The 24,701-nt window shown below is 40.0% G+C and overlaps 1 protein-coding gene across 3 annotated transcripts in view; it reads right to left on the bottom strand.

Moving 5' to 3' along the window:
- Nucleotides 1-24,701, bottom strand: part of LOC108034864 (adenylate cyclase type 5) — a 43,576-nt gene that overhangs the window by 3,045 nt on the left and 15,830 nt on the right. For all 3 annotated transcript variants that reach the window (XM_017110043.3, XM_050886733.1, XM_017110041.3), the window contains 24 exons: nt 23,531-23,642; nt 21,547-21,701; nt 20,694-21,181; nt 17,399-17,787; nt 17,206-17,326; nt 16,541-16,721; nt 15,635-15,784; nt 14,690-14,811; nt 13,224-13,316; nt 12,213-12,359; nt 11,399-11,557; nt 9,114-9,258; nt 8,954-9,048; nt 8,727-8,886; nt 8,044-8,141; nt 7,777-7,867; nt 7,585-7,698; nt 5,957-6,106; nt 4,814-4,974; nt 4,322-4,455; nt 2,921-3,030; nt 1,351-1,520; nt 1,051-1,232; nt 666-790 (listed from right to left, as the gene is read on the bottom strand). In XM_017110043.3, the coding sequence (XP_016965532.1) occupies nt 666-790; nt 1,051-1,232; nt 1,351-1,520; nt 2,921-3,030; nt 4,322-4,455; nt 4,814-4,974; nt 5,957-6,106; nt 7,585-7,698; nt 7,777-7,867; nt 8,044-8,141; nt 8,727-8,886; nt 8,954-9,048; nt 9,114-9,258; nt 11,399-11,557; nt 12,213-12,359; nt 13,224-13,316; nt 14,690-14,811; nt 15,635-15,784; nt 16,541-16,721; nt 17,206-17,326; nt 17,399-17,787; nt 20,694-21,181; nt 21,547-21,701; nt 23,531-23,642 (3,852 nt within the window). The remainder of the gene's footprint in view (nt 1-665; nt 791-1,050; nt 1,233-1,350; nt 1,521-2,920; nt 3,031-4,321; nt 4,456-4,813; nt 4,975-5,956; nt 6,107-7,584; nt 7,699-7,776; nt 7,868-8,043; nt 8,142-8,726; nt 8,887-8,953; nt 9,049-9,113; nt 9,259-11,398; nt 11,558-12,212; nt 12,360-13,223; nt 13,317-14,689; nt 14,812-15,634; nt 15,785-16,540; nt 16,722-17,205; nt 17,327-17,398; nt 17,788-20,693; nt 21,182-21,546; nt 21,702-23,530; nt 23,643-24,701) is intronic.

The raw sequence follows: 24,701 nt of genomic DNA, 5'->3' as shown, positions 1-24,701 counted from the left end.
TATTGATTCACCCGCTCAGTCGTGGCTACATATTTCATTACAACACCCAGGAATCCAATCCCCTCGAGCGTCGCCCGCTTAATAATTTATTTCCTTGCAAATTTTCCTCGCCTTTGCTTCGTTTTATTGACAGCAGCGAAGCACGGCAAATAAAATCAAATGCGCATTTTTATCTGTATCTGTACTCCCACACATTACTGAATTAGGGTGGACCATTATTTTTACTGAGGTCCTAAGTTGATTTTAATTTTAAAGTAATAAATTTTAAGAAACTGCAATAAACACTATATTAATTCGTATACTTATTCTATATACTTATTATATAAACTTATACTTATACAATTACAAACAATTTTGAAGCATTGGTCCACCCCATTTCTTAAATATCTTTTTTCGCACTTGTTCACCTATATCTGTGCCCTTTTTTGTGTCTGTCTGCCTGGGGAAAAAGTTTTCGTTGACACTAAAAACTTTGGCCCTAAAGTGGTCAGCCCAGGTGGCCATTGATTAGGTGGGTGTGGCTCCGCCACCCTCATCATTCAGAACTTTCGCAACAAGAATTTCTCCGTTTTAGCAACAAGCGAAAACTTAAGATGGTGAAAGTGGGGACAGCATTAAATCCAGCTGAGTGCCCGCGATTAGGCGAAGATTTAATCAAGACTCACCTGGATGTGATCCACCAGACCCGTGGAGTCCATTCGCGAGGCCACGTTGACGGCATTGCCCCAAATGTCATACTGAGGCTTGCAGGCTCCAATGACCCCGGCCACCACGGGACCAATATTAATCCCTGAATAAAATGTAGTGAGAGTAGAGTGTTAAATGTGGGAGGTTACTTGTTATACTAAAACACTGATAAAAAAGGGAGTACTAAAATTTATATTGTATAAATATATTTATATTTTTTTTTAAATCAAGGTTTGAATTATGAATATCATATTTTAAGGATATTTTGATCTTGATATATTTAATACCATCGAAACATCCTAGATATATTATATTATCTGTATCTAGAGAAGATATAGAAAGGACAACGATAGACTGGCTCACCTATTCGCATCCGAAAGTTGTTAAAGGAGTGCATGTTGACCTCCTCGATCTTGTCGAACAGCTGGAGGGCGTAGTCGGCCATGGCGGTCACGTGGCTGAAGTTCACCCGGTCGCAGGTGTTCGCCGTGAGCCCGGATGCCGCCATGTAAGTGGCGCCCGTGCTCTTGATTTTCTCGATGCAGCTACCGAGGGAAGGGAGGAAGGAAGAGGGTGGCCGGAAATGGCCCGACCCGCAAAGTGGTTAAAACCGTTTAGGCCAGAAAGGGGAAACGGAATGGGGGACGGGGGGAGGGGACTCACCGGAAGCGCTCGTCGCTGAGCAGGTCGTCGAAGTCGGCGATAATCTCGTTGAGCAGTCGCAGGCACTCGACGCCCTCGTTGTTGCCCTCAAGTTCCACATAGAACTCGGAAAAGTTGGGAATGCTGGCGAACAAGATGCACACCGAGTCGCACTGCTCGTGGTACAGGTCCTGCAACAAAGCCAATCGAAAATTCAATTAGATGCCGGCTGGAGAGTTCCTTGCATCTGTTTATGGCTGTGCACTGAGGTGGAAACTTTTGAATTACATATGCATTAGGTTTGGGAAAGAGAAGTAACCTTAGGTACTTTTAAAGCTACTTTTACTGGTCCTCAACACTTCATTAAAATAAAAAACATGGGTATTTTATAGTTTTATAGTTATTGTTATAGTTATTGGTTTCATTGTTCTAAAATGTATAAAAAATTTGTAATTCATAAGCTAAATAGTGACTTATATAAAACGCCTATTAAGCATTTAATACTTACAACCACTCATGTTAAAGCAAATAAAATATAATTAGAATTCCCAGGCCAACATTTGCCCAGTGTAGCTCTGTTTGCCAGGCTCAAGTCGAGCTCATTGGCTTTCGTCCCGCTGCCAAAGTGGCTGCTCGTTGGCCATCAAATGCGGCTGCTAAGCTTGTTGAATTTGCATTTAATGCGGCAGGCTGCCACGCCCCTGATTTCCCATTTCCCACCTTGCGGCAAGTGCAGCGAAATGGCTTAAGGCCGCATACACGTGGTCACATCACAGTTTCCATCGCCTCCCGTGCCCCAGAAACCTCTCCTTCACCAGGACCTCTCGCCAATCTGAATCCTCCAGCACCCACTTACCTCGGTCCTTTTCGTCCTGCTCCTCAGCATTGGCCGCAGATTTCACAGCCACAAAGTTTTTTAATATGTGTTTGCCTGCATGCCTCATGAATATATGACCCCTATATGACCCCATAAAAGTGTGTACAGTTGTGCTCAGCATTATGGCTATGCAAATTGACTAATTCTTGATTAAATATTTAAGTTACATATTAGGCTTTTTATTTGATGAGTGCCTTGGATAATATCACTGGACATTAAATATTGCGGGTCTTATCATATCTTATGTCAGGAAACTAGCTAAATTCCTTTTACTTAAATGTAGTTGTGTTAATAATTTAATAACTATATAATTAACAACAATAAGTAAAAACAATAAAAAATTTATAAATTCTAAATAATAATATATTTATCTCACCATTTTAATATAATAACCTTTTTTTCGTAACGATTTCAAATTGTTTCTTATTTTTGAATTTTTTTGAAAAATCTAAGATTTTATTATTTAGAAGAGGTTGTGTTAGCCATATGAAAAATTATTTATTTAAATGTTTATGCACTCCTTAAATATTATAAATTTACAAAAACATTATATGTATATCCTACAATAAGTTAAGTTATAAAATAGTTACAATTTCCCTTATTTTCTTTTTAAGTACCACATATTTTTTAGGCCAGCACTTATCTAATCTTAAGTGAAATTATGTTGACCATGGCTATATTTAATATTAGTCGCTTGTGCTTTTCTATACTCACGTCAAGGTGCTTTTCGCGGCTCAGAAAGTGCTCGGCTACGTGGACGGGCAGAATGTTTTCGAGCAGTTTTCGGTTGTAAGCCTGCAGGTGCTCCATATCCTCCTTTTCCTCTGCAAAAAACAGAAAAAAGCGAAACAAACGCGGCGGAAGCCCAGAAGAAGGGCAAAAAACATAAGCGTGAAATTGAAATATCAGTTTATCAGTTTACCGAAGCGGAAGGTAAAAGCGCCAAAACAGAAAGCGCAGAACTCAAAACACATTGCCAGTGCCATTTCCCATTTCCCAGAAATGGGAAAAGCGGGGGAAATGTGTTTTTTTGAGTCTACATGTCTGTGTGTCTTTGCGAGCGAAAGTGCAATTGTGCACTAATACTAATGAAGTGGCTTATGCGCTGAAAGTTTTCCCAATCCCTCGGCGCTTTTCCTCCGAGGGAATCATTTCAAATCACTGACAGTGCGTCAAACGGAAAGAGAGACGTCATGAATGGGGCAAAAAGGCTCCCAACTTTCCAACTCTCGAATTTTAATCAGCACAATAATTTGAGGGGTTTCTGGGGGATGGAGGAGGCACATCCCAAATGGGTTTGCAAATTTGGGGAAATGTTGGCAACTGTGCGTATACTTGATATTGTTATGTTTTAAAGTTTTGCAACACCGAAGGTCTAACATAAATAGGGTTTCTTATTTGGAAATGCGGAAAAGTTTGTTGTTTGAGGTAGTTTGTATGGGTACCTTTAGATATTTTTAAAATATTTTTGCAGGTTTTGCTAAAAAAGTTTTGTTTGAGTTAGGATAATACATTTAAGAAAGCCCATCGAAGACCTAATACTAAAAGTTTGTGGCAAAAACAAAAATATAATAACACGTAATTTGGAAGCTTTTGAAAAAAAAACCTCAACCAAAAGTAATCTTAATATATTTTTAAAATACATTAATATTATATTTTGAGTTTATTAACTTAAAATTTATTAAAAAATCCTTTTTAAAAATATATATATTTCTTCAAGCTGATTTAAACAAACAAACCTTTATAAATGCATTATCAAACAAATGAAAATAAACTTATACTTGTTTATTAGCAGGAAACATTTAAGTTCAATATGGTATTGGTTATTATAACTTCGATAAAAATTGTACTTTAAAAATATGTGTTTTCGTATATATAAATCAATTTAAATTAGCCAGCCTAACGAATGCGAAGAACTTTAGTGCCAAATTCAATCTAAATTAGCCAGGAACCCTCTAAAGTGGACCCAACTATTCCCTTTGATGTTTTAAACTTGTTTTGAACACTTTTGCAAGTGGCCAACTTTTCCTAGGCTGCCATTAGCACCCTTTGCCCGTCTAATTTTCTTGCGCACTTGCCACTCGCCACCTCCCATCATAATTAAACCTGTCTCACCCGTGGCCTGCAGCTTCCAGATGAAGTCCAGGCGGTAAGTGGCCTCCGTCTGGTGGCTGTGGAAGATCAGGGCCAGCATGAAGGCGAACAGGAAGATGCAATCAATTATGTAGCGCAGCAGGGCCTCCTCGTTCCTAAGATTCCATTTGATTATCAGATGCGAAAAGGTGCAATCGTCCCGAAATGGCGACCATGGCAAAGTTTTTCCGGTCCATTAAAGGGTAATGCGGCAAAAAGTAGGGGGAAAAAGGAGACGTTACTGCGGCAGTTGATAAATGAATCCAGCTGCATTCGGAGTGGGTGCTAAATACAATTTTAATGCAGTTTGCGGCTGCCGTAAATGCAATTCAGCTGGTGCCGGCGACCCAGTCAGTGGACCCCTTAACCCACTGAAGCCCACTGAAATTGCATTACGCCATAATTCGTTTTCATTCACAGATAGCGCAGCTGCTGCATGCGGAATGCTGGATGAGGGATCTGGGTTGTACTTACAGCAGCTCGTGGCTTGTGTCCCTGCAGTGCGAGTACAAGTAGCTGGAGCAGGCCATGTAGCTGCCGGAGGCCAGCAGGAGCAGCAGCAGCTTCAGCAGGATGCGCAGCACTTGGTAGGTGGCACAGCTCATCATCGAGAGCAGCGTCAGCAGCAGGAAGGTCTGTGGGCGGATCAGGCGAATCAGGCAAATCAGGGAATTATATATTCAAGGCCCGCCCACGCAGCAAGTAAACACAGAGCAATCGGGGTTCCACCCTTGCCTTAGCAACACACTCGCTACATGTGCTGACATCTAGACATGACAATTGAACACGCACTTGCTGGCAGTAATAAGGGCACTTCAATCGAGACCTAATAACTACATATTGAATAAAGTTCTTGACAAGTGAGCTCACGGAACTAATAATATCCTTCACAAAGCAGGAAAAGTACCATACAGGTTGAAAAATATTTCCCTAAATTTGTTCGAGAAAAAAGAATCATTTTTAGGACAATGTCAAAGAACAGCTCTACTCATACCAATTAATAAAGATGTTTTGTGTATACTGATAATTTGACAATTTCTAATTATTATTTTATGAAAAATGGTAGGAAAGGATTCCTATTTTTATGAAAATTATGAAATTTTAAACAAATTTTAATAATTTACAAAATTTGAATTGCATTAAAGCATTCTCCTACTTGAAAAATATTGCTACAATTTGTATTTTATTTAAAACCAAATTGTTTTATTTTTTTAATTATGTAGTAATTGTCACAATTTTTAAATGTATTTTTACGTTTTCTAATAATATTTTTTTATTAATTTTTAAAATTTGTTTTGTAAAATGTTACCATTTTTTTTTAATTTGCAGATATACTTTATTTTTAAATATAGCCCTTATTTGTTACATTTCTCTTAATTTATTGCTCAACATATCAAAAATTAAAGGTGAATACTTTCTTGAGTGGTTGTTATCTTAGAAAAAAGTCTTCTTGAATAGGTTTTTGACATGGCTAAGTTAAAGTGGAACAATTTTAAGCAAAACATGACTTGAACATCATCATATTTTTGTATGTTTTATGCACAATTTTATTAGAAAACTAGCTGGTTTAAAAAAGTATCCAATAATTAATACTTTTCCCCCGGTGCACTCACTCACATTATAGGCCAGGTAGAAATCGCACAAGGGTTCCTCCTGGTCGAACATCTGCGCGCTGAGCTGGGTGCCATTCAGACTGGCATTCCCGTACACATCCAGCCAAAAGCGACTCCTCTGCAGCAGCTCCAGTTGGCGGGCCGATTCCTGGAACTATGGAGAGCACGGCTAATTAGCTGTCCGGCCATGAAATTCGCATTAGGCAAGCTTAACGATCTGCGGGCAGATTTTAACGAGCATCCAACAGGTCCTGGTTCTGGTAGACCTGTTCCCGCGAGAGAGATTGACCATTAAGCGTGGCCCAAAATGAATACGAATGCCTCTTAAAGTGCCATTAAACGTGGCCCAAAACAAAAACGCAGAGACCCAAAAGTGACAGCGAAATGTCAAAGAACCCATGGCCCGAGACTTGCTGCAGACAAAAGCCATGGGGCAGGTAACAAGTTGCCCATTCGGCCGCCACCAGCACCGCCATCTCACCCACCTAATCACCAGGCGGAAAGGTCCTGGGGCCAGGATTCCTGGGCTGCCGTTGCCCCTCGATGCCGTGTCGATGTTCTTGGCCCAATGCCGAACTTTAATGGAAAAACTTTTGTTTTGACGCGCCCCAAAACAAACCAACATCGCAGGACGCAACAAGCGCGCCCCGATGTTGTTTGGTCTACAAAACGTAAATTTTATTTTCATTCTCCCTCAGAGGTTAGTACCCATTTCCACCCCCACGCCTTCTTGCTGGAATTTCTAGACGGAAACTTTTACTCAGAGCTCACACAAATGCACAGCAAATGAAAGACTTGACTTGGACCCCAAAGAACAGAGGGAAAATGCCCTCAAGGCAGTTAGGATTCATTTTTATTTCGGCATGTGAGCGTTGGAGATGGAAATCGTCCCAGAAACTTCTGTTTTAGACCATTCCGCTGCCCATTTGTTGCGCATACGCAGCGTGGGCCGCATTTAAGTCAAACAAATTCGTGTGTGACATGGCGGAAATAACTTTTCCGACACAAATAAAGAGCAAAAATTCATTTGACAAATACCTGTGCATTTTATAGCAGTCAAGGGAGGTATAGAACAAATTGTGATTTTATTTTTGTATAAATTAAAGTAAATATTGTTGGCAATCAATTTCATGGAATAAAATCAATATTTATTTTATTGTACTCAATAAATTGTAAAACTTGTGTGGTATACTAAATAAAATGTATATGCTATCTGTGGGATGAATTTGAATAACCATAACAAATGTGTCATATATTCTTTATGAATATTTAAGTAAAAAAGTTTAATTTTGAGCGCTGCTACTGAATATTTAAAATAAATTTTATAAATTTTTATTCATTTGCTTTCTTAAATTGAAGGCCACTTAAATAATTCAAAATTGCAATTAAATATTTCAATAAACTACTGCTCCTACTCATTTATTTTCTGGCAGCTAAGACCACTTCAATAAAACGGAATAGCTTATAAATATTTAAGCAAACCGTAATAAAATCCCATTAATTTATTTTTTAGTGATGCGAGCCACTTAAAAAGTCACTAGCAATTAAATTATAGCATTTCTGCCTGCGCTCTTTGAACTGCACTTAAATATTTATGGGTTATTACGGGACGATTAAAATACACAGACTCACCATGGCCAGCAGAGTGGTGAGGACAATCAGGGCGACACTGGCGAAGGCGAAAAACTGCGATATCCTGCGATTGCTATGAATGCGCAATGAGAAGCGTTTGATGTCCGATGGCAGCTAAAAAGTTTGGCATTCCGCCGAATGAAAAATGCAGATTGTCAACATTTTCCCCCCGACCTGCCTTTGTGTGCTCACCTGAAAGTTGATTTTGTGACATGCCACCAGAAATACCAGGAGCCCGAGCAGCAGCAGAGCGCCGGTGGACAAGGCCAAAGTCAGCAGGGAGCTGGAATGGAGGAGCAGGTTGCCAATTTAAAGGGGGGGAGCAACATTGGGGATAGTGGCCAGCGGGCATACATGCATAACAGTGCCTCGCTTGGACGCCCCGAAAAATCAGGGGGAATGGGTTTGCATTGCTGTCCCACTTGAAATCCGAATCCCCGGCAAAGACCACCAACTCACCTCTGGAACACCACCAGCCGCATTATGCTGGTGCCGAGCAAAACCAACAGACTGCAGTAGAAGTAAACACACAACATGCGATCCGGTTCGCTGGCGTACTGAAAAACAGAGTGGTAAAAGCACGGCTTAGATATACATTATGTGTTTTGTATATTTGTTCACTTGCCAGGGCAACAATAGCCCAGAAATAAGCAATTGCTCCTGGTTCTAACTTTGGCCAGCGAGGAATGCAAAGCAGGGAGTGTAAACACCTTTTTGGGTTCAAAATAAACAAAAGGGCAGCTTATGAGCCTGTTTTTCAGGGCGTATTTGAGCATAGCAGTATAAATAAAATTTTAATTTATTATTCATGTTAAATAAATTAAAGGCAGGTTAATTGAAATGTATTTTAGAATGTGGGGGTTACAATTAAAGAGACTGAACCAATGCTTATTTAAATTCATATGTTTTATAAATAGTGTGCGTTGGAACTGGGAGATATTTTTCAAAACTATTCTGTTATCAGTAAATTAAATAATTAAATAAGTAAACGAATAAATAAACAAATAAGTAAAGACTAACTAACTACGAGCTTTCTTTTAATCTAGACAGTGCTTAATAAATATTTTGATAAATATGATATGGTTAACTTTATATATATAATTTTTTAGTTATTTTTTAAGTATTGTTAAGTATAAATTTACCTTCCTCTCCAGCACATTATCCTTGAAGCAGAGCAGCACGGACTGACAATGCTCGGCCCTCAGGTGATCAATGCTGCGGGCATCTATGGCGCGCATGAGATACTCGTTCACCTCGTCCTCGGGATCCTTGGTGCTCTCCGAACTGTCGCCAAAGCCAAATCTGCAGTTACATTATTACACATTAACAAAGCAAAAGTTAATTAAACAAAAATATGAAAATAACCCACTTGGAAGTATGCTTTTGGGCCGTGCCATGCCCCATCATGCGCAGCTCCTTGGATATATTGCCATTGACCTGCAGGCGATTGCGAGACTTTTTGTGCTGCCAATAAAATATGCATCAACAATTAAAGTTAGCTCATCAATTATTAAGGAAGGTCAACTCACCGGTCTGTATATGTCCCCCGGCACAATTAGGTACGTTTCTATCTGATGATCCTTCAGATACGAATTGCGTTCGTTTCCCTTGCCAACTTCCACCTCGTAATCGCCATCCAGACACTTGAGGGTCTCCTTGGTGATGTGAACGCGTCTGGAATGGGGGGAAAAAGGTAAAATAGAGTGGAGGACACATTCCGATGATTATCTATATCAGCTAGGGGCTTTTTACTATTTTTCTGGCTCGTGTGGTTGGGGGGAAAATGCAGTTAACCGCAGGAAACACTCGCATTACTTGCCACACAAGCTGCCGCAGCAGCAGCGAAACCATTTTCCACGCCCACATTTTAAGCGCCTGCCCTTCCCCTTTTCCCCTGATTTTCCCGAGTTGACTAAACAGTTTTTAATGCTGTTTGGAGGAGAAAACCGGCAACAGATGTTTTCTCTTCCTGGCTTCCGCATCCTTGGGCTGCCAAGTCACAGCCTGTTGTTGATCCTATTGATGATTACACGGCGCTTTGTTATGGATTGCTGCAGTGCGTCCCCATTCCCCGGGCAACTTCCTGTTCCTGCCGCCGCTAACGAACTTTTTACATGCCACGCTCGCTCAACTCTCGGCTAAAATTGCAGCTTATCAGGCATCCAGCTGGGGCGATTTCTCCTTGGGTTTCAGCCTGGTTCTGGGCTTGGGTCTGGGCCAGCACCCACTGCAGCTATTTGCTTTTAATTTCACCCGGGACAGGGCTAACAAACGAGCTGCCGTCGCCGGCTGACCCAAATAAACTCAACAGTTACTTAAACTTCCACCCGAAGTCGCAGCGTGAATATTCACAAAAAATCAACACCGAGGGAAAGTGCAGAAGGCAAGAGCTGGTCTCAGGGAAAATGGTGTAAGTGTGCTTCGACCCTTTGTTATCTATCATTGTGGGACACCCACTCCATCTATAGTGTTTCCCCACAAGTTCAAGAGGGTATGAGAGTGTTCTCAAGGGTTTCGGACCCACAGATTGAATAAAACATGTGCAATAATATACCCCTAACAAACAGATCATAACCCTTAGCATATATTTTAGGGGTTTAACACGTTATGAAAAATAATTATTTTTTAAATCCTTTCGTATACAAAAAGTTTGATCTTAATATAAAATTAATAACATAATTAGATTTTATAATAAATTGAAACTTTTAATTAAAGATCCCCAAAAAAGGCTTCAAAAATTAACAATAAATAATTGTTTTGGATGACGAAAATATAAATAAAAAGTAAAAATATATTTTGTTTTTTTTAGGTAGACATAAAAAAAGGTAATATTAATTTGATATTATAAAATCTATTGTAACTAACATTTCTGTTAATTTTTGGTATTACAAATTATTAATTACATACTATTTAAAAGTGAATAAAATGTTGTTATTTCGTTGTAATGGCTGCTTTAAATATCAGATTTTTCCCCTATGTAGCTGAACTCTTTAGAAATATTATTTACCATTTATTTTGGTCAAGTCTGCCTGATATACCTTCGCTAAGCTGAACTCTGGATGCCAGGGTATCCGAGCAGAAACAAATTGCTCGAGTGTTGGAGTGAGTGCAGCTGAATCAACAGCAACAAAATATTGTTGAGGGGCACTTATCAGTGGTGTTGGGTGGTGGGCGGAGTGGGTCTTGTGGGCGTGGCCCATAATCGATTCGGGGGGGTGCGCTCTTGGGTATGGTCTCCGAAAGGGGTCGGCAAGCACTCGTAAGTTACCAATAACTTGACGCCTCCAGTTAACCACAAGACGCATGCAAAATACTGTGTGTGCAGGGCAATTACAGCGATTAAGCCCACAATGGAGAATTGAGAGGCGCACCCAGAGGCGAAGGACGCAGGACGAAGGATAACCGCAGAGCGGCGACACTTTTGGACTTTCAAGTGCCTTCATGGGCCGTACTCCAGACAATACAAGTTAAGCAACACCACAACAAGTTGGCTTTAATTGCTCGCCACAGCTTTTATTGGCCAGAGTTTTTGGGGGTTGGGCGGATATTACGAGCCATTATTCACAGCTGTCGCCAGAAGTGGCTCAGACTGACCGAAATGGGGCTTTCAGTGGATTGAATTGCTTTTGCAGGCAGAGTGAAATTGAATTTTCCACGGGAATGACAGCAAAATGAATTGAATTGTGGCGGATTCGGATTTCCCAGGCCCAAGACAATGGAAACGCTTTTCAAGTGTCAACCGATGACAGGCCAAGACGGCGGATCAATTAATTTTAGTCGGAAGATTAGGGGTTTACCATAGAAATCGACTCACCCGGGAATGCCGCCACTCTCCATGTGGTTGGCCAGCGTCACGTCGTTGGACCAAACGTCGAACTGCCACTTGACCAGGCCCAGAACGCCGCAGTGCACCCGGCCCGTGTGGATGCCCACTCGCATGTTCACATTCACGGCCATAACCTCGCGGACCAGGCTGCAAAATTGGAGGGAAACAAAGGAGCTTTGTATTGGGTGCACTTGGAAAATTATCCCTATAACTTTTCTACTTTTCTTATTTTAAAAAATATTATGTTGATGCTAAATAAAAATAGGTTTTTCAAAAACAATATATTTTTTCATCCAACCTGACTAGTTACATTTTTAAATAACATCACATCAAAACCGATTTGTGATCCCGAAAAGATTTTTTTTATGATCAATTTATCTGACAGATAAGCAACTATAAGCTTAACAGGGCATTGAGAAATAGTCCTTAAATCAAAAAGTAAATCTTATCCTGTAATTAAATTTAGTTCAAAATAGTTATAATTTTGTATTAACTTAAAAAGTATGTTTATTTGTTTTTTCTGTAGTTTTTGATTTTTTTGTTAGGATAAAAGAGGAAAATAACAAAAAAGAGCCTTAAAAAATACTTTTTAAAATATTTTTAAATTTTTGGCATATTTTTCTCAACGCAAATAAGTTTTTTAAGTTAAGTAGTGAGAGATACTGACAAAAGTATTCCAAGTTTTTGTCATAAAGAAGAAATAAAAAACCTTTCTTTCCCTGTACCCCACAACAATGCCGCAAAACAGGAGTTTTCCTTTGTGTTTCTGTTTGTAGATAGGGATACAGCTACGGATACTCACGCGATGGCGTCAATCATATCGAGACCCATTTCGACGGCACAATGGGCGTGATCCGGACGGGGTTCTGGGAGCCCGGAGACGCAGTAGTAACAATCGCCCAGCAGCTTAATGCGCAGACAATGATGCTCCGCAGCCAATCGATCAAAGCTGCAATGGAAGTGGAAATGTGGAAACGGAGAAGTTGGAAAATGGACAGGAGAATCGCCACAAGAGGCACTAAGTCTGGACGACAATCAGCGACAGACATCATCCCACAGCTCAGGTTATTTTAAAGAAATAAAGCTGAACACAAAAGAAATAAAAAGGGGTACCAAAGAGCGACCTTTAATTCCTTTTAATTAAACGTACCGAATTCGGGTATTCTTTTATGAAATCGATAGCTTCCAATTAATAAAGGTTGTTTTATTATACAGTATTTCCTTGAAAAGGTCAAACAAACCTACCAAATTAACCACCAAATAATATTGTAAATTAATATTTCTAAAGGGTCGAGGGGCCTCTAACCCCTATTAGAACCCCTTTCCTGTGGCCTCAGTTTTATCTTATCTTGAGCCATAAAACCAACTTGTTACTAATCCCTAAGCTCGTTTACAAAGAGGTCAGCAGCTTTATTTGTTTGCCCCGAGGTCGGTTTTCCCTCGTTCACTTGGAGCAATTAATACAGCCACAGGCTCTGTCTGGGTTTCAATTTCATGAATAAGACATGGCCCCAGACAGATACATCTGCACTGAGGGAAATAATCGTGTGCTTGGTATATTACTCATATTATTTTTCTTATCAAAATGTATTGTAGTGACGGTTTTGTATAATTTTATTATATTAAATCTGACTAAACTCAAAGTTAATAAATTATGGAATAAATATAGATCGAGTACCTTTCACTTCTAATCGAAACACTCCCCCTTTTTTGCACAGTGTATGAATTGTTTGCCATTAATTATGGCTAGGCACCCTGGCCTGTCCAACTGGTTCATTCAGATGGCACAGCCAGAACCCATCCGAATACTCACCGGGCAAAGAGCTCGTTCAGCAGGCGCACCAATTCCTCGGCGGTGCACTGATCCGAGAGGCTGGTGAAACCGCAAATGTCCGCAAAAAGGATGCTGGAAAAGGGGGAAATCGAAATGTGAGATGGAGGAAGGACTCTCTAGACAGAGAAAAAATATACCCATTGAGAATTCTTATTTTTGGAACAAGTCAGAAGGGGATTTTGGATAGTAAATAAACATTTTAGTTTTTTTGAAGAAATAGTTTCCTTCGTCTTATTATTGTTATTTACATTTTTTCTCAGTGCAGCAGTTATGATGCACTTCAAAAGAAGTGGTTGCTTTTGCTGAAACGTTAAATTGTTGAGGTTAACACTCCTCGCTTCGTTATTGGATACTGGCTGAGATCCCACTATTATTTACTCTATGAGTTACTTTCTTTGAAGAAAATCATAAGACATTAAGGAAACCTCTAAAGGTTTACTTCAAGTCAGTTGCTACAGTGAAATTTCAATACATTAAACCCTCACCCTTTAAAAATCTGTTAGCTACCGCCTTGCGGAATATTTTTCCCCCTTTATCTTAGGCAGAATTATGTGTTGGTTATTTATTTTCGTAAATCTAACGCTGTAAATCCTTTTCACGTTACTCTCGGCCTATACGACATGGCCATGTGTTGACAGAGCCACGTTAGCACAGCCACTTGTTTCGCTTTTGCTGATTTTACGACTCGTAACTGAGAAGGGCTTAGTCGGCTCAGCGCGTAATTTAATACAAAATGGAGGGGCAAAGTTTGGGAGGGTAAACAATAAGAAAAGTAGCGTTGGAAAGCTGAAGAAGGGAAAACTCTTAGATTTATAGAATTAATATATATATATACCTATTATATGTATAACTTCATTAAAAATTGTAATGGTTTTTAAACTTTAAAAGCTGGTAAAGCATTTTTTAAAGTAAATAAATTTGTTAGGATTAATGTGTTAAAATTATATGATTTTTTATATTTCTCCTGAGATACTCATGTCACTCGTGAGTTTCCCTTTGCAAAACCAAAATACCTACACGTTCTATGTATCTTTTAGTAATCTCACCAGCTGTATTTCACTTTTCCCCCTTGACAACTTTGGACAGAAATCCCAGAAACTCCTTTGATGGGAAAGCGAACAAAAGCAAGAGACACAGGACATTTTTGGCTCAAACAGGTGCGCCTCAAAGCATGCTTTATTATGCTTGGTTGACTGCCGCTTTGTGCGTGTGTGTCGTTTGTCCTGTGTGTGTGCCTGTGTGCGTAGTATCTGTGCGCCCCTGCACTGTGTGCGTGGCGCTGTGCATTTGGTTTAGCTCCTTTTTGGCTTTGCATACAAATTCATTGCTCGCGTTACACGCTCTGACATTCAGACATCCAAGGGACTCTCAGCCGAGCAATTTATTGACTTTGCATGCAAATAAATTCACCCACCCCTGGAGTCCCCACCCACCGGTCCACTCACCTGACGTTCTCGTGCCGCTGGATGTATATCTTATGGAACTGTGTGTCACGTGGCTGGCCCGCAATGTCGTCCTTCATCTCCATGGCCACATGACGAGGCAGCACCGACAGCAACAAGCGCTCCTGCAACGAACGGATCCGCTTTAATACCCACATCCATTACAGCACCCCGAAATGCGATTTCAACTCGAATCTGGCCCCCGGGATCAGCCTGCATAAATTAATTTTACGATTTCGTACTCTATAGGAAATAATAGTCAACAGATTAGCTGAGTATTTATATCAAGTTAAAGTACTGAACGACTTTTACTACACATTCTTGAAATGGTGAAAGATTATTTGTTATTATTTTAATTTGAGGGTTTTCAAAAAAACTATTTTAAAGGGCAAAATTCTTGATCTTATTTTATTTTTAGTTCCAGAAACCATCATGAAAAGAGGTCACCCCCTTTGCTTGTTATTTTCAAGATAAAAGGCCACGGAAATGCGAAGAAGGAGTATGTCATGCCGCAAAGTAAGAGATGAATCAGTGGCCCCGCTGGTCCTCAGTCAACATTCCGTTTGATGCAAACAATTTTTGCGAAATTCGTCCGGAGTTAATTTGTTTGCCTGTTGGCTTGGCCTTTTCATGTTTCACTCCCACATACCAAAAAGACACCTGCTGAGTTTTATTTGTCTGCAGCAACGAAGGTGTTTTTCTTAACAGTAAGGAAAGGAATAAAAATAGCTTGTAGGTGGGTGGTATTTATTTAAATAAATTTACAAGCTCTTGCAAATTCTTGATAAATTGCAATTTAACAAAAAAAAGATATTTATAAAAATGAATATATTTTTAAAAAATCAATTAAAGCTCCTGGGGTAGCCTTTCTTTGGCTTCACCTATTACTTATTGCTTAGTAATAGATACCAACCGTTTAGAATTTTCCGTCTCCTGAGTAGCACTCACCTGTTGCTGGTTCTCCCGCTGGGTCCTCAGCCTGGCCTCGATGCACTGCCGCGTCTCGATGAACGCCTTCCGCTGGGCCTTCTCCTTGGGCCAGTGGGTGTAGACCCCGGTGAGGTTGGCCAGGAGCAGGGCCACCAGAGTGCAGAGCAGCTGCGGGCGGAGATTGAGGCATTAATGACATTACGGCCCATAAATACGGGGAAAACAACACTTAGGCAGCACCCTCCACATTCTCGATTTCATTCAATTTGGCGGCAATTTAATTTCATTTCATTTACGTTCACTCCCAGGCCCTTGGACACGTGCCACTCTCAGCTGTTGTTTTACTCCCCGGTTTTCCCATTTTCCCCCGCCCATAAGGAGGCAATTAAAGCTGGATGGGCAGCCACCTCCTCCGCTCCCATATTATTACGCAGTATTTCAATTTTATTATTCGCTAAATCGATTGGCATTTGCGGTTCAGTGGAAATGCCAAACCTGTTGATAGATGGCTATGTGCTTCATTTGAAAAGTAAACAAAAGTAGCTAAAGAGTTATATGACTCCCTAAAACAATGTTTTTCTTTCAGCAAAAAGCTTGGTAGTCAAATTAGATTGGCGGAATAAAGGTATTAAAACTAATATATTAGCTTAAATTCACAAATATTTTGTTGGTTCATTAGTTTATAGCAATAAGAACTTAAGTGAGCTAAACCATTGCCAAAAGCTAAGAAATCAAATTATTTTGGCATTAATTAATTAGCACAAAGTACTTTAAGCTATATATAAGAGTTTAAGTTTGTCACTTCCTGACAGCTGAAGCAATGCAATTCAAGCAGCAATTAAATCATATATCATTCCATCCCATACAGGCCACAGAAATTCACCAAATCGGAGACCGCAGGAGTATCATGTGCACCCCACTCACCTCCTCCCAGTGGAGCGCCTCGGCCGCCTCGTCCTCGATGGCGGTGAACCTCAGGCAGGTGTACAGATGGACGACACTCAGGAGGAAGCCTCCGATCAGCGCCTCCCGGAGGCGGAGGGGCAGCATCGTGTAGGTCATGTAGATGAGCACGATGCAGCAGGCGCTGCCGTTGAAGGATTTGCTGCCGGAGGAAATTGGACACAAGGAGAGCGATTAGCACACGGTACCCGACAGCCCAGATGGTGGGTGGGTGGCTAGCCCACCATGATTCCAAGTTCTCGCAATTAGCGAGCCGTGAATGATTAATTCTACCCAGCAAGGCAGCAGCTGCCAGCACTGGGAAAAAGGGGCTACTACTCTAAAGGTTCTTTAGGTAAAATGTTAAAGTAAGTCAACGAAAAAAGTACCAAACTCTAGATAAAATTAGGGAAATTAAGAACAGCATTTTGAAAAATATTGCACAGCCTTATAAGAGGAACTTGGTTTAATACTTAAAATTAAGAAAGACAGAAAAATTAAATGAATTTCTATATAATTTTTAACAGACATTAAAATTTAGAATTTTTCTGAAATAGATTTTTTCCAAATTTATAATTTGTTTATAAATGCATTAATTGACATCCCATTTTTTATGAACTCGATTTCTGGGATACCCGTATACCAACCTGGGTTTCATGGCATAGCTGACGGCCACTTCGATGGCCAGGAAGGTGGCCAAGATGACGTAGGACACCAGGACCAGGAAGATCTCGTTCATGGCCGGCTTGGAGAGGATGCACAGCAGGACTGTGGGCGAACACAAAGGGATTAGTGCCCCGAGTCGGGGGTCATTCGATGGTGGGCAGGTGGGCAACTCACAGGCGTAGACAATCCCGCAGATTAGCATGACAATGAGGAAGACCAGCACGGACCTGTCCACCTGCAGCAGGATCAGGGGGATGAGGTGGCCGTAGCCCAGGGGAGTGTCCAAATTATCGGCTGCAGGACCTGCGTTTGACGATGTGTTTAACACTTCATCACGTTCCGGTTGTGAAATTTGATTGTTGTCGCGGACACGCGGCGTATACGTAATGCGTTTACGGCCAACCCTCCGCCCTCCATCGTCATCATCATCAACGCTATCTTCCTCCTCCTGGTTACGGGAAACTGTGTACACATCATCGGGGGCAGTGTCAACAATCAGCTGGCTCCCTCTCCCCCTGACCAGCCCCATGTCCTGCAGACTCCGCTTCTCCCGCATCCTGTATCTGCAATAAAGTCCGAAATTTCATTTCACTCGCCGCTCAATTGATGAAAATGTCTGTTTTGTGTTTGGCTAACTATCCGTCTTGCCGGCACTTATGGCCAGCATAAATATTTGTGGCGAAATAAATCTAAATGTAAATGGAAATGGCAGGGAAAATGAATTTGAGGAGTCAGTTATCGAATACTCGCACGAGCTATTGATTAGGGCATTTTCTTGTGGATTTTGGCAGCCTGATGGATACCACCTTGTTGACAAATATTTCGTTCGAAATAAATTGGTTAAGGAGAAAAAACACGTAAAACCAATTTATGTTATTTTTTGGCAAGTTATTGAGCACCAAATTGCACTCCCATCTTCTTGTTGGAATTTCTTTTGCGGCTCTCCAGTCTTAAATAAATTTAATTTAATTAAAATCTCAAGATTTATTTCCTTGAATTTTCATCTTTGTATTTTTTTAGTAAGCTTTAAACTGAAACTGACAATTTACGCTTCCTTAATTATTTTGCATAAAATCAAAACACTATTTATCTTTTGATTTAAACTATTTACATAAACAACTTTATCCTTCCTTAAGTTTACTCTTCCTTTGAGTTTCTATCAAAATTTAAATTAATTTCCCTAAAATGACTCTTTAAATTCAATTTAAAATAGCATTTTCGCACTTGATTAAAGCCTTGTCATGGATTCCCTTCGATCAATTGTGGACCTTGCCTGGGCTAAAATTACTTTTCTTGGAGCTTAACTTGTTCCAGCCCCTCCAGCCTGCTTTAAATTCAATTTGAGCCTACTTTGCCATACTTTTATGGGCTCAGCTCTTTTGGGGCAGCCTAAAGTTGGTTGATTGAATTTCAGGGGAGTAAAACCTCAAATGCGAGCTGTGCAAAATATGAATCGCCTTTTGGGAAAAACACATTGTCGACTGGGGTGACCTGTCAAAACTTGCCTCTTCTTTTTCATCTATATTACACCCCTCCATTTTCCTGTTTAGTGATGATAAGATGGACATTATATAGCTAAATTAGAATGTTATATAGTACTACATTCCCCTCTTTAAAAAAAAATGTAATTGAGAATCTTAGAATATTCCACCACAATTTCAACGAGGTATCCCACGTCTAAGCCGGGATCGGATAACTGAACATGAAAAAGGGTCAACATTTTTTATCCTCTTTAAAAAGAATTATATTAATGTAGACTTTTAGAGAATTCTACCACAAACTCATCGAGGTATCCCACGTTAAAATCGGGTTCGGATAACTGAAGTTATAGAATCTAGAATTTCCGTTTTTTGATACCCATTGCGAAAACTCTTAAATGTACGGAAAAACCAAACATGAAAAGGGGTCAAAATTTCGACCCTCTTTAAAAATAATTACTTTAATGTAGACTTTTGGAGAATTCTACCACAAACTCATCGAGGTATCCCACGTTAAAATCGGGTTCGGATAACTGAAGTTATAGAATCTAGAATTTCAGTTTTTCGATACCCATTGCGAAAACTCTTAAATATACGGAAAAACCAAACATGAAAAGGGGTTAAAATTTCGACCCTCTTTAAAAATAATTATTTTAATGTAGACTTTTGGAGAATTCTACCACAAACTCATCGAGGTATCCCACGTTAAAATCGGGTTCGGATAACTGAAGTTATAGAATCTAGAATTTCAGTTTTTCGATACCATTCCGAAAACTCTTAAATATACGGAAAAATCGAAGATGAAAAGGGGTCAAAATTTCGACCCTCTTTAATAAGAATTATATTAATGTAGACTTTAAGAGAATTCCGTCACAATTTAAACGAGGTATCCCACGTCAAAATCGGAATCGGATAACTGAAGTTATGGAAGCTAGAAGTTCGGTTTTTGGGCACCCATTCCGAAAACACATAAACAACCCTCAAATATCGAACATGAAAAGGGGTCAAAATTTCGACCCTCTTAAATAAGAATTATTTTAATGTAGACTTTAAGAGCATTTCGCCACAATTTAAACGATGTATCCCACGTCAAAATCGGAATCGGATAACTGAAATTATGGAAGCTAGAAGTTCGGTTTTTGGGCACCCATTCCGAAAACACATAAAAACCCTCAAAAATCGAACATGAAAAGTGGTAAAAATTTCGACCATCTTTAATAAGAATTATATTAATGTAGACCTTTAGAGAATTCCGCCACAAACTCAACGAGGTATCCCACGTCAAAATCGAAATAGGATAACTGAAGTTATGGAAGCTAGAAGTTCGGTTTTTGGGCACCCATTCCGAAAACACATAAACAACCCTCAAATATCGAACATGAAAAGGGGTCAAAATTTCGACCCTCTTTAAAAAGAATTATTTTAATGTAGACTTTTAGAGAATTCCGCCACAAACTCAACGAGATATCCCACGTCAAAATCAGTACCGGATAACTGAACTTATGGAAGCTAGAAGTTCGGTTTTTGGGCACCCTTTCCGAAAACACATAAACAACCATCACATATCGAACATGAAAAGGGGTCAAAATTTCGACCATCTTTAATAAGAATTATATTAATGTAGACTTTTAGAGAATTCCGCCACAAACTCAACGAGATATCCCACGTCAAAATCGAAATCGGATAACTGAAATTATGGAAGCTAGAAGTTCGGTTTTTGGGTACCCATTCCGAAAACCCTTAAAAATCGAACATGAAAAGGGGTCAAAATTTCGACCCTCTATAATAAGAATTATAAAAGCGATCAAAATTTCTTGAAACACGGTTTCTGGGTACCCATTCTGAAAACCCTTAAAAATACTGTTATTCCAGTTAATGATTTCTAGTTAAACTAAACTATCTTTTAGTGAAAAAGTATAATTATACTTTTAATGTTTTCGGCTTTGGTTGGTTCATACATTCTATGCGAAATAGTTGGCATCTCTGCTCACCTGGTGCGATGTTGTTGGTGTGACTTGTGCTTGTACCGGTGCTTGTGGAGGCGTCGATAATGTTTGCGCTTCTGCCGGCGCCACTGCCTCCCCCTCTCGGGCTGCCCATTATCGTCGGCTTCGAAATCGGCGGGGCTGTGGCTATGGGCCGATTCCAAATCAGAGCCGCCAGCCCCCGCCTCGTTGGCCTTCCGACTGGCATTGGAATTGGGGCCCAAAACCGGCACGAAGCTCCTGCCTTGGGCAATTTGACCCGCTGATGTCGGTGGCTTCATTGTGGTGGTCGTCAAGTTGCCAACGGTCGCATTTGCGTCCAGCCCAATTTCGCTGATCTCCAGCAACAGGGAGGTGCTGCGCCGCAGCTGCAGCGTGGTAAAGACCAAATGCGTGCAGGACAGGGCCAAAATCAGGGCCAAAAGCAGGGCCAGAATGTGCGTCGTGTTGCTCTGGTTCATACGCAGAAAATACCGCTGATACAGCATTTCCACCTGATGGAGCAAAGGCACTCAGAGAATTAGTTTTCAAGGGTTTTTTTTGGCTAGAGTAAGTAAGATATTGTATTAACAAATTTTAAAAAGATTTGATAAAAATATCTCGAAATCAAACAAAAATTTGTATGTTTGAATATTTGAAACGTCTTTCTATATATCTACATATATATGTCTTTAAAGAAAAAATGTATATTTTTTAGATACATTTTTGAAGAAGTATTTTGCCAAGTGCTGGGAAAAAAGTTGAGCAAACTAAGTAGCAAAGCGGGCGAAAAAGTTTCAAAGAGCGGGGCCGTTTGAGGAGCAGTTGGAACATGTTTGGCGAGGGATTTCTCGCTAAGCTCGGAGCGTAAGTAGCTTACCTGGAGATTCTTGAACTGGTGCGTGGAGCAGAGGCGCAGGATGATGCGGTTCAGGCGGAACCAGAAGGAGATGCTGGGGCTCACAGGACCATTGCCTGTTCCGGATCCTCCGCCGCCCGGAAGCGGATTGTTGGCCTCCGCGTTGCCGGCATCGCCTGGAAGCAGATGTATTCGAGTTGTAACCAAAGTCTCCGTCTCAAGGCCTATGTACACGCCCCCGAACAAAAGCCAAATTAATTAATACCTCAGCCAGAAAGTTATCCCAACTTGAGCTCTAACTGAAACTCAACTGCCATTAGCCACACAACGTGATTGCAAATTGCTGGCCAAATTTGCAAGTTCAATTACAGCTGTTGCATTTTCACATTCGAGTTACCACTCCAATGGGTAAACGCTTTGGCACTGATTAGAATTATGGAAATAGGAGTTATAAATCCAACGCAGCATGAAATGGAAAAGTTATGGGCGTTCGCAAGAGAGTTTTGATTGTAAAGGCTCGTTGACATGTGTGAATAGGCAGGTAAATGCGATATTATTGGGCAATGCATTATTTCGGTGCACTGAGACTCATCTATGCTGTCGATGACAAATGAACTTCAAATTAACATATTATTTAGGTTCTGTACTCTATTGTTAGACAACTAAAATCTCAGTTCAATGATTATAGCACAATGATTAAACATTAAACATTTTTTTATTTTTTGTTAGCTTGTTTGAAAAAACACGGATTTGCCTGAATTAAATGTTTATTTAAAAGCCTGACTATTTAAGCCTGCTAAGCTTGAAAGTCAATTAATAAGCTAGTATTTGTAACCTATCTACATAATGGGAAATTGTAAAAAAATAGATCAACACATATAAATAAACGTTTTTTTTATTATTCCATGGAAAATAAACTAATAATTTTTTGACAAATGTATAAATCTCTTAGTGAATTTCATTGTTAGGCTGAAATACAGTTAACGCGCTTAGCTTTGACCAATGTCGCTGAATTATTTTAATAATCAAAAAGAAATGTATTCTCTTCCATTCAAAATCTATTTCATTTGATAACCCCTGAACCACTTGGTTTCTTAGAGCATGATGAACACATCGTGTATATCTTTTGGACTACAAAACCCAAGACAGTTGCGACCGCTCTCCACTGACATAATCATATTTCTGGGGCCATTGTGACAATTCGAGTACAATTCGTTCGCTTAACGTGTTATATACATTTTCGATTTGCCAGCCCTTGTGTGCGACACATCGTCGTCAATGCCTCTGACATTCGCCAGCCCGAGAATGGAAACCTTGATTTCACATGCAGCACACAAAGCCATAAAATATTTTATTGTAAAATGGAGAATGTCAGCCAAATCGGCATATTAAAATCATTCAACTGTCCCGTGTTCTGACCGCAATGCAAAAAAGGGAACCACAAGCTCGTAGGGGAGCCAGGGAGTGGAATGGATCTCGGAGTATGTTTTTTCATGCATCAATAAATAAATGCCAAACGTGATTATGTAAATTTCCATAGAACTCTACGCAGCTTTCTCGGCACACAGATGCCTATCGAAGCCAAGAAAACCCAAAGGCTGGCTCGATTCTTTCAGAGGAAACACAAACTAAAATAAATCTGGGAGATGTGGGGGTGAAAAGGGAAGCTGGGGCGATGATATAGGAACTGGGCAGCCAGGGCAACCTTGAAGGGGGAAAAAAGGCGATATGTGAGTGAAATGCCAATGACGAGGAAACGTGAGACGAGAAACGAGAGGAAACGAGGAAAAAGAGACGAGACTGCGAAATAGCCTCGTCAAATTCAATATGACAATGACAATCAACTTGTGACATTTTGAGCGGTGTGGTTGGGGTTGTGCCCACAAGGCAGGAGGCCAAGGAGGCATGCTGGTATTTTTATTGACCCTCAGTAGCCCCTGTTATGTGCCTGGTAAACGATTTCCCATTACCCAAGATTTCTGCCACATTTTTCCATTCTTCTTACCTGGCTGCAGCAGCTGCGTCTCGTCACGTTGATAGATCATGGGACTGTGGCAGGTGGAGCTGGAGTTGGTGGAGTCCATGGATTCGTCGATGTTGCACCGCGTAATGCCAGCCTGTAGGGGTAAAATTCGTAATAATGGTATAATTAGAGCAGCAGGGTATGTAATCTCATCTTGGCATTTCGATTAGATCGCAGTCATGAGCTAAATTAAATAGCACATTTATTTATAGTTCAAATAAACCACTTTAAAATGGGTTTTATTGGAAACATGTCTAAAAATTATTTTTATAGTGAAAGTAATCAAACCAATGCCAATTTAATAAGCGGTTAATGTGTCAGATTGAAATCTAGTTTTTGTAAAATATAAATATGTTTATGAATAATCTGTTTTAATTAGTGTTTAATTTCATTTCAATCAACTGAATATGTTTTTATATGCCAAAGTAACAATAAGGAAATCATTAATAAACAACTTTTAAATGGGGTTTCACTACACATATAGCAAAAATTTGCTTGTAATAAAGTGTAATTTCATAAACAAGTAAAATACCAATTCGTTCAATTTGCTTATAATATAATTATCAGGTTTAATTGGAGTTAAACTTTATTTCAATCATATAAATGCCATAGTAATATCAAGCAAAATGCCTAATGACTTAAATAATGTACCTACATATATCAGTTGCTTAACTATGCACTTTAATAAAAATACTATAATTAAGTGCCATATGTGTGTGGGTAAATGGTTATATAAATACTCCCTTATATGCTTGCCTTATTTTACTTACATAAAAAAATCATTTGGCTCATGTAAGTATGCTATGATTTTTTGTGGACCCGCACACAATGGAACTAAACGTTTCCCACTCACGCACACAGTCGAGCAGCCGCACACACACACAGAGTGCAAGTGTGTTTTTGGATCCCCGCGGCATTTTTAAGCAAATTGCCGCCCATTTGAATGCCAGAAATGTTTTTTCCCACTTCTCTCGCCTTTTTTTGCCTTTTCAATTTGCTAAACTTTGTCAATTGACTCTTGACAACAAACGCAAATAGAAATACCCGCTCACACACACGTATGCAGTTGCTAAGTGGCCCCCTGTGCATGCCAGCTTAGCCATGCAAGTGTGGGTGCCGCCCGCCTGCGTGTGAGTGTGTGTGCTTGTGGTAG

This window comes from Drosophila biarmipes, chromosome 3L, assembly GCF_025231255.1.
Source record: "Drosophila biarmipes strain raj3 chromosome 3L, RU_DBia_V1.1, whole genome shotgun sequence".
Taxonomy (NCBI): Eukaryota; Metazoa; Arthropoda; class Insecta; order Diptera; family Drosophilidae; genus Drosophila; species Drosophila biarmipes.
Note: the sequence above shows the minus strand (reverse complement) of the source record. Positions and strands in the feature narration are given on the sequence as shown.